At 33.7% G+C, this 14,159-nt stretch overlaps 1 protein-coding gene across 16 annotated transcripts in view; it reads right to left on the bottom strand.

Moving 5' to 3' along the window:
• Positions 1-14,159, bottom strand: part of Zzz3 (zinc finger ZZ-type containing 3) — a 256,464-nt gene that overhangs the window by 165,003 nt on the left and 77,302 nt on the right. For all 16 annotated transcript variants that reach the window (XR_011708860.1, XR_011708858.1, XR_011708861.1 and 13 more), the window contains one exon: positions 2,882-3,020. Coding sequence is in view for 7 of the 16 variants with exons in the window: in XM_071617951.1 (XP_071474052.1) it covers positions 2,882-3,020 (139 nt within the window). In the remaining 9 variants the exon portion in view is untranslated. The remainder of the gene's footprint in view (positions 1-2,881; positions 3,021-14,159) is intronic.

The following is a 14,159-nucleotide window of genomic DNA, read 5'->3' on the forward strand; positions in this document are numbered from 1 at the left end:
ACATAAATGCCAAGGCAAAAATGTATCTAAGAATAGAGTATAAAATGTGTTGACCATAACAAATAAAATATGACACACAGAATTAATTTTAAATACAACCCATATTTATGACTTCTTTGTACACAATGAATTATTTTCACAAATTATGACTTTTTTTTTTTGCAGTGCTGAAGAGCAAACCCATGGCCTTGTGCATCCAAATCACATGTTCTATCACTGAGCTAAATCCCAGACCCAAATTATCACACATACCTCTCCCCCATACCCCACCCAGTACTGGGGATTGAACATAGGGGTACTCTATCACTGAGCATCCCTACTTCTTTTTTCACTTAACCACTGAGCAACATCCCCAGCGCTTTTTTGCATTTTATTTAGAGACAAGGTCTCACTGAGTTGCTTAGGACCTTGCTAAGTTGCTAAGGCTAGCTTCGAACTCTCGATTCTTCTGCCTCAGCCACCAGATGGAGCCCCTGGGATTACAGGCATGCACCACTGCACTGTAATCTCAGTTGCAAATTTCACTTTTAAAAAGAAAGAATTACAGGGCTGGAGCTGTAGCTCAGTGGCAGAGCACTTTTCTGACAGATACAAGGATTGACAGACACAAGATATATGACAAAGCAAAGATAGTAAAATGTTACTTGTAAAATACAGGTGATGGGTCTAAGTGTGTTAATTATACAAAACTTTCAATTTTTCTATGTGTTTAAAATTTTCTATATTAAAATAAGGGGAAATCATCATAAATTATAAAACTGACAAGCAAAATTCTTATGACACAAAATTCTTAATTTTTATTTTGCTTACAACATATTGCATCATCACCATCAAAAAACTACAGATTATTCTAAGGTCCAACTTTTACAAAATTAGAGGATGGAGTATTTTAAAATAATGATGGTAATATCAAACAAAACTAACAAGTCATATATATTCCCTGCATCCTATATACCAATATATCCCAAGTTTCACTAATTTCACACTGGAAATTTTTAGATGTCCCCAAACTAACAATCATATCAATAACTAACATGGTATACCTAAAGAATACACATGTATAAATACAGAACAATGAAAGACTTAAACCTCTACATCAAATCTAGTGGGGAAATTTCTTCTAAAGAACATAATCTTTCATGTTATTAATGTGTCTGAATTTAAAACACTTCTGAATATCTTTGTAAAAAAATTCTTGTACACTCAGAAAAATGAGAAATTATATCCCATCTGATTCAAATGTATGTCAAGATCATTGTACTGTCACATGTAACTAAAACAAATAAATAAAGAAAAGAAAAAGAAGTATCAAATAATCAAGTGCATACAAATCTAGCATATATGCCTAATAGCATCTTTTTGCCTACTTAGAAATATAATTAAAATAAGATTAAGGTTAATGTTTTTATTAATATTTACTTTTCTAACATTAATTTGTTATAAAATACCACTATAAGTACAATATCTTTGTTCACCAGCAATCTTGCTATTAACAAGGCAAAATTGATAAACATTTAAGGGGACTCTATTTAACACAGAAAGTATAATACAGCTCTAAAGTCTTAGAAGTTTTAACAAACCAATATATAGATTCCACATCTATTTTGAAATTTAACATTTTTTGAAAGCATGGAAAGAAGGTTTGCCAAGTAAATAATAGAGCTAGAGGGGCTGGAGTTATGGCTCAGCAGAAGAGCGTTCGCCTAGCACATGCAAGGCCCTGGGTTCAATACTCAGCACCACATATAAATAAATAAAATAGGGGCTGGTATTGTGGCTCAGCGGTAGAGTGCTTACCTGGGACATGAAAGGACCGAGGTTCGATCCTCAGCACCACATAAAAATAAATAAATAAAATAAAGATATTGTGTCCAACTACAACTAAAAAATAAATCGTTTTTAAAAATAAATAAATAGGGCTGGGGCTGTGGCTCAGAGGTAGAGTGCCCACCTACATGTGTGAGGCACTGGGTTTGATTCCCCAGCACCACATACAAATAAAATAAAGATATTGTGTCCACTTATAACCAAAAAATAAATATTTAAATAAATAAAACAAAGGTATTGTGTCCAACTACAACTAAAAACTAAATATATATTTTAAAAAATAATAGAGCTAGAAAAATACAAATACTAAGTTAATACATGTAATGAAATGAAGTCCCCAAGGTTGTTGCCCAACATCTGGTAGACAACACTTTTGTAATTTGGTAAGGGGAAGTAACTAGTAAAAGGTACTAAGTCATATTGTACGAAACAAGGTTTTCTTTTTTTCCAAAGTCATTCCATTTTAATCTTTCCACACAATATAATATTATGCCTCTCAAATTTATTGAGCTAGGCTCAGGGCACATTACAAGCTTAGTTGTACAGCATTTGCCTGTAATGCACAAAGCCTTAGATTTGATCCCCAACACAGTGCCAAAAAATAAACTAACTAAATAAAAATTACTAAATAAAAAAATTTTGAGCAATTAGTGGTTCCCTAATGGAAGGTACTTATTATGTTAATGTGCAAAGTCAACACAAACAAAAGCAGTTAATAAATTTTGAAGTATTTTTTCTTTTAGTTTTACTAACTCTGAAGCCCTGAAAGAAGAAAAAAGAAAATACTAACATGAGACTACTAACAGAAAGAACTAGAAAAATGAATAAGAAATAGGACAAGCTCCATAAAAGCTCATATCTATTTTCAGTTATGTAAATTTCACTGTGTGTTAAGTAGGTATAGAAGAAGATGGTTCTACCTTCAGTAATATGGTTAATTATAGAAGGGGAGAAAATTAAACTTTTAAAAAAGCAAATACTCATATAGAAGAAAACAAATTTTAAGTAATTGTCAAAAATATCTTAATGAATATTAAGAAATACCAATGTATACCTTCTTCTGGAGTTTTTCCACAAATCCAATAGGATTCTTCAATGCTTCTCTCTGGTGTTTGCCTAAACTTTCAAGGTCTTGGACTGCTTGAGAACGCTGAGCCTCAAGTACAGCAATTGTCTGTAGTAATCTCTGGTAACTACAGAGAAAAACATCTCACTAAAATTTTCAAGTAACAACAATATGTAAAAACTGAGTTCAAGCCATGATCTACTATTAAGGCACACAATCTTTTCAAAGTTACCTGAAAGAGTTTAGTAAAACATATTACTGGGAATAAATGAGGTCTTCCTGAGTTACGTAGTACCTAGTCAGAAAACATCAGTTAGAGAAAGCAAAGCCTTCTTCCCCCATCAGTAGCTTTTAATTCTTGAATCTTGAACAAGTACAAAAAAATAAGAAAGTATTCTGACTTTTCAACAATCAGAGTGGTTAAGAAACTGCTAAATAAAAATCATAAAATTTCATCTAGGAAGGATCACCAAATCCAGCTACTTTGTTGTACTCTGTTGGAATATGGGATCTCAAGGCACATTTTCTTAGCCAGAGTCACAGGATAGTGTCACATAATTCAGACATGATCTCAAGTCTCATGGTTCTCACTTACTCTTTCTACTATACCCCTCCCTCATTTTAAAGATTTACTTTTCTATCAACAATTAGCACTTTTTCCCCCTTAGCATTTATGATAAAGACAAATATCTTTAAGTTAATGGGCATTTATAGAGAAGTCATTATTTTTACTTCTCTCCCTGCAAAGTTTTATTTAGCACAGCTAAAATAGTATTTTGCCTATATAAATCTATCACTTGTCACTATCCTGAAATCTCACTCTAGTTCATATATACTAATTAATTCATTCTCATTCATAGTCTTTCAGCATAAGTTGTACTACCCTTCTGACTAATGTCTAATTTCGCATGTCAATATACATTTAGAAACATATTAACACAAAATCCCTGAATATCCAAACACATTTTATAAAAAGCATCAAGAAAAAGTCACTCCAAGTTCACTTTAAAATAAACAATTAAGTCCTTAAAATATGGCAAAGCTTTTTCTTTATGGCGTCAAATGCATCTTGTTTCCCATTAGACTGTATGCTCCATAATGGCAAACTCGTCTGTTCTGTTCACCATTTTGTTTAGCCAAGTATAACATACTTCCCAGCATCTAGATGCTCATGAGTATTTATTGAATGAAGAAATGAATGGACTGATACTTTGTGCAATCAAATTTTGCTTACATCTTATAAAATCAAAAGTAAACTGAATCTTAAATTCAGAAGTCAGCAAATGGACAGAAATATCAAAGGTAAAACAATACAACTTTGAGGTTCAGAGCCATAATTGAACTGCAACATAATATTCTCTTTAAAAAAAACTTTCTTATTCCCCTGCGTAAAACTCATCTTATTCTTCAAGTCTTTGTTAACTAATCTCAATACAATGTTTAATCATTAACGTAAAACTGCTAACACTGAAGGGTAAGCTTCCTCTGGGAAGGTTAGGGCTCTTCTAAATTACTCCTAGATAAGTTATAGAAGTTAAGACTAAACTCATTAAGGCTCCTTTTTAAAAAATTTATTAATTTTTTGGATTTCAAGTCTATTTAAAATGAGTGGTATCAATAGCATTAAATTCAAAAGCTTTTTTCATATAGTATTAGAAAGCAACCCAGAAAATGAGAACTGGAGCTAAGCTTCCTTTTTTGCTTTGGGAAGTATGAAGTACATACAAACCCAGCCTCCATGGCTGGTTGTACTCCATCAGCTCCCCCAAGGTTCAATCTCAGGGCAATGGTATTGAGCTGAGTACCAGAAGCTATCCTCTCTACAACACTCTATTAAGCAGCTCATCTAGAACTCCTATTCCACTAGATGGATACAAAGAAGACCCATCATGGTGTGTCTACCCCTGTTTAAAAGAGGAGTTGTAGTTTCATATCACTTTTTAAAAAGTTCTGAGCTTATTAAGTTTTCAGCAAATTTCAATAGGGAAAGTAATAATGAATGAGGCACAAGAAAGAATGGAATTGTAAAAAAAAAAAAAAAAAGAGCTAATATTTAAAAAGAAGTTAGTTACAAAGACAGCTGTCCTTTGTTATGTTTAGAGCAAACTGACACTGGGAAGAAAGGCCTATAATTGATGTCAATAAATTATAACAACTTTAATGTATGTAAATTACTCCACAATAAATCTGACTTTGAAAAACATTCACATATGGAAAGAATCATAAAAAACAGGAATGACATCTAGAAAACAAGTTAAAAACAGTCTATTTTCAATTCTCTCCCTCCACCCACTCCACTCTCAAAACTACAGAAGTTGATCCAGTCACAGATCCATGGCAAGACTTGTTCATTAATTCAACAATTACTAAGAAAACAAGGTACTATCCTAAAAGTTATCTAATTACTAAGATAAATCAGGCATGGAACTTAGGTATAACAAAAGAGCTATAATTACACCAAAGAAGAAGCAAAGGAATTGGATGGGAATTTTAATGGGCCAGGATTGGTCATATTAAGAAACATGTACTGGAGGATCTATCACACTAGTACATCTCTTTTTGTGTAGCTGTTCAAAACTCTCTGAATTAAAAATTTAAAAACAAAACAACTCTGGCCCAAATTAACAAGGGAATACTGTATGCCTCAAAACTATACAACACAACTGCCAATGTATTCAGTTTGCTCTGAGACAAAGACTAATAGGTTCATAAATAGACAAAGGTGGATAAGATACTATGTAAGAAGAAATAGAAGAAACTATGTAAGAAGAAATAGCTGGGGATACAGCTCAGTTGGTAGAGTGCTTGCCTCCCATGCTCAAGGTCCTGGGCTCAATCCCCAGCACCACAAAATAATAAGTAAATAAATAAAGTTAACAAATATATATATGAAATAGCAACAGTGGCTGGGCACTATAATTTCAGGTGGCATTCATCCATAATCTCAGACACTAGGGAGGTTAAGGCAGAAGGATCGAGAGTTTGGGGTCAGCCTTAGCAATTTGGTGAGTCCCTCAGAAATTTATTAAGACCCAGTCTCAGATAAAAAATAAATAAAAAAGGTTAAATACACGGCTCAGTGGTAAAGTGCCGCTGGTTCAATTCCCAGTACAAAAAAAGAGAAAGAAATAGCAATAGTGCCTAACATTTACTGAACATTTACGGTATACACTATATGCTAGACATTTTCTTATCTTAAGTCTCAAACTTTTGAGATGGGTATTATTATCCTTATTCTAAAGATAAGCACTCATTAAGTAACTTGACAAGATCATACCAGCTATTTAGGGTGGAGCTGTGGTGGATGAGGGCAATGATTAAAGACTAAGAATATTTAGTGAAAAAATGAAAACTTCCAGAACAATATTATTTCAAGTTTTATTTAATGAACAGCTATGAAGAAAAGGAAATAGTTTTGTCTTATAAGGACAAAGGGTCAAACCAGGAGCAAACTGTGATAAAGGCACAATACAAATAAAAACCTTGTCTCAGTCAAAACCAATAAAAGATAGCAGGATAAGCACCCAATCACCAAAGATGTTCCTCCAGATATTTAAAGGAAATTTGAAAACATTAAAAATCTGAAAACTCTTCTATGTCAATAAAACATGCTACTTTCACTTATGCTATTCACTTAATCAAGTAAGAAAATAACTTAAAAAATTCTATATGCTTTTGCACAGATGCAAATACAATTATAACATTCCCATAAGGTCAACTTTGCATTAAAATGATACATCATCTATTTCTAAAGCTGAATCTCTGAATCTTACACAATACTAAGGATATTGAGCTTATCTGTGGCAAAGTGTTTACTTTTGTTTCACTGCCTTCAACATGGACATTAGTTTTTATACTGTAGAATTATATTTGGCTAAAATACAAATGCCCTTATAAATATATCTATGCTATTTTCACTACTTTTCAGTATCTAAGTCTGCTTGAGTTTTTATTTATTTCTGTGATTATAAAAACATTTATATATTAAAAAAATATAGGTAAAAATCCTGATATCTGGGCCTGGGGTTGTGGCTCAGTGGTAGAGTGCTTGCCTCATATGTGTGAGGCACTAGGTTCAATTCTCAGCACTGCATAAAAATAAATGAATAAAATAAAGGTCCATCAACAACTAAAAAAAAATTTTTTTTAAATCCTGATATCTGAGACTATCAAGGAATTAGTAACTTGAAGTTAATTTTATTGTCTAATATCTAGGAAGTAATATTATATACACAGCAATCAATAAGGCAAGGGAGAAGGAGGAGGGTAGGATAAAGTGAAAGGGGAAAGGACAACGGAAAAAAATTATTTTCAACTGCTTCATAATCTTTTTCAAAGAATCAATTCCCATTTCTATGGTAGAAATAAATCTTAGTATTATAGAGGCAATTGTAATTCTAAAAGACAAATGAAACATTTTTTAAAATCCAAATTAGAAACATACGGCCAAAAAAATTGATAGAATTCTTCAAAAGTCATTAAATCATGTCATTAAATACAAAAAGACAGAAGTCTATCTATATGTATAATGGACAGAGTCAAGTAGCTGCAACAGAAACCACACTTATTTAATTTACAAAGGCTAAAATATTTACTATATGGCCCTTTAAGTAAAGGTTTTTTAACCCTTGTTCTACAACATCTATAAAAGGTATGACAAGGAAATGTAATGCACAATTTTGGATTAGTTTCTACAAGAGGAAAAATAGTTATATAATATTTATGGAGATAAATAAAAAAAATTTAAAGAAAGATTGTGGATGAAACCATTTTATTGTACCAATGTTAAATTGCTGAAGTACGATAATGATATTTAAACATACTAAAATGTAAGAGCATTAAGTCTACAAGAGCCAGGGTGCAGCTCAGTGGCAGAGCATTTGCCTTGCATATGTGAGGCTTGGGTTCAATTCTTACACACACACACACACACACACACACACAGAGGCTGCAGTCATTACTTTTTTCCCTCCCTGTGGTACATGCCAGGAAATGCCATAGATCTGCACCCCAGCTCCTCCCCTGCATTTCAAAAACATTTTAGACAAGTAGCCCAAGCTAGCCTTGAACTTGCAATCCTCATGCCTCAGCCTCCCAAGTAGTCTACAACCTATTTTTATGAGGCTTGACAACAACAACAAAATAAATAATTATACAAGATGGGAGGGAAGAGATAACGAAAAGAAGACAACAAATATTAAGTTGTTGACAAGTGATAAATTTAAATTAAAGATATACAGATGCTTATATTACTCTAACTTTTCCAAGTTTTATAATTTTCTTAAATAAAAACATATGAAGGGCTGGGGTTGTGGCTCATAAGTAGAGCACTTGCCTAGCATGCGTGAGGCACTGGGTTTGATCCTCAGCACCACATAAATATAAAACAAAGATATTGTGGTCCACCTATAACTAAAAAAATAAATATTTTTTAAAAAACATATGAAAAAGTGTTTCATCATACTTTGCTAGTAGAAAAGGCAGTTGATTGCCCTATGAACACTGAGAACAGCCAGATGAAGTTAGATGTCATAAGAATTAATGCACTTGTTTAACTACTTTGTAAGAAGAAAAGGCAAAGAGGTTTAGAAAAACTTAGGATCAGATGAGTTAACTAATGATTTTACAAGTGTGTACATTGTACAGGTACATACAGGTGAACAAAAGGAAATAAGAAAAATAAGTAAAGATATATGCTGGATATCATTCAACAGGACAAAACTATGTAAACTGATTTTTAAGAATAAAAATGAGAACACTGTAAAAATAACAAATTCCGGCCAATCTAGCAATTTACCCATTTAAAACAATTCGGGGGTGGTGGTGGTGCCTGAATTTACTCTAACTACCCCACAATTTCAATCAAGAGTAGTATTTTAACTTTCTGCAAAATAATGAACTCACAAAGTATATACATGATTTCAAGTATACAGAACACAAAATTTAAGAATCATCTATTTGGTGAAATAGGAGCTGCATAATATGATACTTTCTACTCCTTTACGAAAGAAAAAATTCTATGGGAACTGGAAAAATCATATTACCTAGGTGGCTCAAAAAAATAAAGCAGGATTAAAGTTTATGACAGGGGTCCTAGACTGATATACAACCCCATCCACCCCACACGCCACCCCACAAAAACATGCAATCCTTTCTAAAGGAATGCATCTTCCTTTATCCTAGGCCTCAAAGATGAACCATATGCAATTTCCCAAAGAAAGCAAACAGCTCACATTCAACAAGCATATAAAGAAAGCAAGACACAAAGAATAAGAAGATAGGCAAGAAAATATCTTCAAAGAATAGGAAGCTACAAAAACTGAGTATGTAACTGAAAAGGAAGCATATAAAAATGTATAATAACTAAAACTAAATGCTCAGCAGGGACAAATTTCTACTTCTGGAAAATACAGACTAGGCAAATTAAAGACAAACTCTCCAATGAAAACAACCAATAAAAGGCTGGAAAATATTATAAAAGTCTTAAAAGCATCAAAGAGCTAAGAAAATTGTGAGTTATTACAAGGTCAAGAGCCAAGGGAAGATAAAAAACAGAATGATAAAGATAAAGAATGTTTTATCTTTCACCCTGAAGCAATTTTTCTGACACAGAAGAGGAGGCTGAGAGGCTGAGCAATGCTTTTGACAGCCTAAAACTGCAGAGGATCAAAGGTGGTGTCCAGGGCCTAACAAAGGCAGAGGCTCTGAGAAACCAGTCCTTACCTAGGACTGGGATCCTGAATGCCCTCTACAAATAAATCTGGATAAGAAGGAAATAAATAGTTCTTTCTGGGTGGAATAGAACATCTGTGACACAACCAGTAAGGCTAAAAAGGCAATCCAGACATTGAGGAACTCTTGAAAATACACAGGGAAAATCAGCCTGGTTTAAATAGAAGAATTCAGTCAGTGACATAAACATTTTTGTACTTTTATGCCAAAGTAAATTCCTCTTAGTTCCAAATTCCTGGTGAACTAGCAAGTTCTCATTCACTTACCCATTAATTCTTTTACTGAATAAAATATTATATTAAGCATTGAGAATATAATGGTGGTAAAAACAGAAAAGGGCCTTTTCCTGTATCAGTCAGGGAAGCAACATAAAAAAGTAAATATGAGGTGTTCAGTGCTGTAGAAAAAAGTGCACAAAGGCTGGGGTTGTGGCTCAGTGGTATTGTGCTCACCTAGCATGCAAGAGGTACTGGGTTCGATCCTTAGCACCACATAAATGTAAAATAAAGATATTGTGTCCACTTAAAACTAAAAAAAAAAATATTAAAAGAAAGAAAGAAGCACACAATATGAGAGGGCATCAGATAAAATCTTTGTGAATCAGAGACAGTTACCTAAAATAATTTCAACTGAGACCAGAAAGAAGACAGAGAAATAGCTGGAAAAGGGAGTAGCAAGGAAAAAGTTCAAGCGTTGTTCCTAATAGAAGGGACATTATGCACAAATGCTTCTGGGCAAAGCATGACACTTTAGAACAGAAAGAAGTTTGGTGCAACTGGTAATGAAGAAAGACTTAATACTCAAAAGGAAGAAAGGGATCAATTACACAGGGTTCTGTAAAGCCAAGACTTGACTTGCTATGAAGGAGTTAAGCTGGGGAACAACAAAAACATTGCAAAAATCATTCACATCAGAAAGAGAATGGATTAGAGTGAAGCAAGGCTCTAAAGGAGGACCAATTAATGAGTTGTTGTAATAACCTGGGGACAGACAGACTATATTAAGATACTATATTGAGATAGTAAAAAGGAGACACAAAGAGGCAAATGGGTAAACTTGAGATTTACGATATGACCTCTACGGCACCTGGTGACTGTTTAAAAAAAAAAAATTACAGAAACTGAAAAAAGTATTCCAAAAAGGAGAGTAACACTACGAAACATACTGTAAATGAAAAATCAATGAGATGAATCCATTGGACTTCATACAAAGATACTAGTGAGTCACCTCAGTGGATTAATGGACAACTAGATTGATAACAGCTAGATATCAATGGTTTTAGAGAAAATGAAAATGAACAGAGTACACATGGAAAGTAGAATCAATTTATTCAAGAAATTTAACTGTGAAGAGAATAAGTAGAATAGTATTTGCAAAAGTAAATGATATGAAATGATTTTTTTAAAAAATGTTTTAGTTGTAGATGCACACAATACCTTTATTTATTTATCTTTATGTGGTGCTGAGGATCAAACCCAGTGCCTCACCCATGCTAGGTGAGTGCTCTACCACTAAGCCATAACCCCAGCCCTGAAATGATTTTTATTTTTTTGGTACTAGATTGAACCCATGGACACTTTGTCATTGAGCTAGAGTCCCCCTCTATTTTTTGAGACAAGATTTCACTAAGTTGCTTAGGACCTCACTAAATTGCTGAGACTGACATCAAACTTGCTAACCTCCTGCCTTAGCCTCCCGAGTCACTGGGATTATAGGCGTGCACCATTGTGCCTGGCAAAATTATGATTTTTAAATGAGGAAAGATTTAAGTGCTGATGGGAAAGTGGTGATTAGAAAGGATGATTAATGCAAAATCAGTCAAAAGTAAAAATAAATAGAACAAGATACCTAAAAAGCAGGGGATGGGACCCAACTCCATGACAGAAGGATTAACCTCCAATGGAGACAGAGTCCTTCCCACCCACATGTTTAAAAATAACTATCATCATTTTTCATTGAAGATTTAGTATTTATAAGATACTACGATACCAGTAGTTCTATAATTATTTTTACCCTTTAAATATTAAGGAACAAGCCAGGAATGGTGGTGCATACCTGAAATCCCAGCTACTTGGGAGGATGATGCAAGAGGATCCCAAGTTCAAGGCCAGGCTCAGGAATTTTCTGAGACCCTGTCTCAAAATGAAAATTTAAAGGGCTGGAGTTGTGGCTCAATGGTAAAGTGCCCATGGGTTCAATCCCCAGTACTAAAATAAATAAATAAATAAATAAAAGATAAACAAAACTTCAAGATTTCATGTGGGGGATCTGAACCTAGCTAAGTCTGACTTCCAAGAGCATAATTGATAGGCTATTATATATGCTTACATAGGATAGGTACACATGCAGATATACATGTAGGTTTCCTGGCAAGACGTTGGCTGAAGAAGTTCAGTTCTATTGCCTTTTACTTTCTCTATGAAGCAGAAGTCAGTTCATCTTGTGGCTTAATAAGAATAAAGAAGATTTTATATGTGATACAAAAGCGAATTATGAACCTAAGAGGCCCCCAAATATAATTAATTGGAAACTCTGTTTACCAGGCTACCAATATGAAGAAGTGTGAGAAATTTCCTCTTCCATTTCTCAAAAGGAAAGGCATTGGGAGAAGAGAGGAAAAAAATGTTGATGAGAAAGCTAAGCACTTAAAGAACAGGACATTGCCAGGGCCTGGTGGTACACACACGTAACCCCAGTGATTCAGGAGGCTCAGGAGAAATGCAACTTTTGAGACCAGCCTCAGCAATTTAGCAAGACCCAGTCTTAAAAATAAAACAAGAAAGTGCTGGGGATATAGCTCAGTGGTAAGGCAACCCTGGGTTCAATCCCCAGTACCAAAAAGAAAAAAAGCAAGATCAGGGAATATATGTCTATGTCAGTGACCAGTTGTCCATCTATTCAGAATAAAGCAACAGCAGCCCACAGTGCATACTGGCTAATGGATAAAATTAAAAAATCTATAGTCCTAAAGCACTGGCTTTAACCAAAAGTAATTACCCCAGCACTGAAATACTTGTTTATTGGCTTGTGTTTGGGTAGTGCTGGGGATCAAACTTCAGGATCTTGAATGTGCTAGGTATTCTACCACTGAGCCACACCCCCAGCCAAGCACTGAAATGCTTGGAACCTTAAGTCACAAGTAACCAAGAAGGATCTCATTATGTTTCAATGGCTGTTTTCAAAGTCCTGGATTCAAATGATCCTCCTGCCTTAGCTTTGCAAATAGTTGGGAAGGCAGGTGCCACCATGCCTGACAACTTATACTTAATTAAACACAATTTATGCAGTTATGGACACAATCAATACTTTTACATTATTTATGAGCATAATTAGCAGGGCACTGTAATTTTTCATTCACTTTCGAGGTTGTGTGAAATTAGTCAAACTCAGGACTGAACACAGATTAAAAATCACATGTCTAGCAAAGAAAAAAATAATTCTAGAGCTTGCCTAATTCTTCAAGATACTGTCAACTCAAGTTTCTTCTAGACTACTTAGACAATAAAAAAAATTATATTTGCACAAACAGTACCTATTTTCAAATTAATCATCAGAAAACCTGCAAGATTTCAACAGTTTCTTAGAATCAAGGAAATGATGAAAGATATTCTCAGGGACCTATCTCTGCTATGTTCTCTTTCCAAAATAATATCTTTCTCCAAAAAAGTAAAGATGTTATTTCTCTTCTACCCCCACAAAATGTAGGGCCACAGCAACATCTTAAAAGTGAAAGAAGTCTATAAGGGCAGGCGGTTTCTCAAAGTGATCCAAGGACCATCTTTATACATATCCTCACGATGAAAAATTAAACCTCCAAGTACCTATTCCCTATCCCAAATTTTCTAAAAGCATTTGAGTAGAGACCTAGGAATCTACATTTTTAACAAGACAATATAAAATTCATACAGACTAAAGTTTTTTCCCCTCAAACTCTTTAGTTTGTATGAACTTAACCAAATGTCAGTTTATATGCTTTTTATTTCAGTATCAAATTCTGAACAGGGAAAGGGAAGAAACCTTGGTGATCTCAGCAAATACTTTCTTATTGACGTAATTAATTTATGTTGTTTGTTTCACCAATTGTTTGTCATCATTCCACACTGAACTTCATGTGATGACACCTAATACTTTGTTTTTATCTCTTTTTACAAAAAGAAAATCTCCAGAAAAATTAATAAACCTGAAAGACAAATGCACACAAAATATACATAGACTTGTAACAAATTATTTATAATACACACATTTCATTAAAGTAGGTGACCCAATTGTTGATATAGCCCAAGTAGTCAACATTCCTTTAACATAAAGAAGGGACTTCTTACATATTTCCTGAATGAATGAACAAATATCAATTGGGAAAAATCTATTCCAGATGCATTACATCACTTAAAATTCTTAGAAACTCTTTTCAGAAAAATAATCTGTTTTACATAGATCTTAAACTAATTTGAGAATAAATCTATATCAACTAATATAATCTTTGATAATTAAAGACACTTCTGATTTTTATTTTCAGTACTGAGATTTTGCCCGA

The sequence above is a fragment of the Marmota flaviventris genome, chromosome 10 (assembly GCF_047511675.1).
Source record: "Marmota flaviventris isolate mMarFla1 chromosome 10, mMarFla1.hap1, whole genome shotgun sequence".
NCBI lineage: Eukaryota > Metazoa > Chordata > Mammalia > Rodentia > Sciuridae > Marmota > Marmota flaviventris.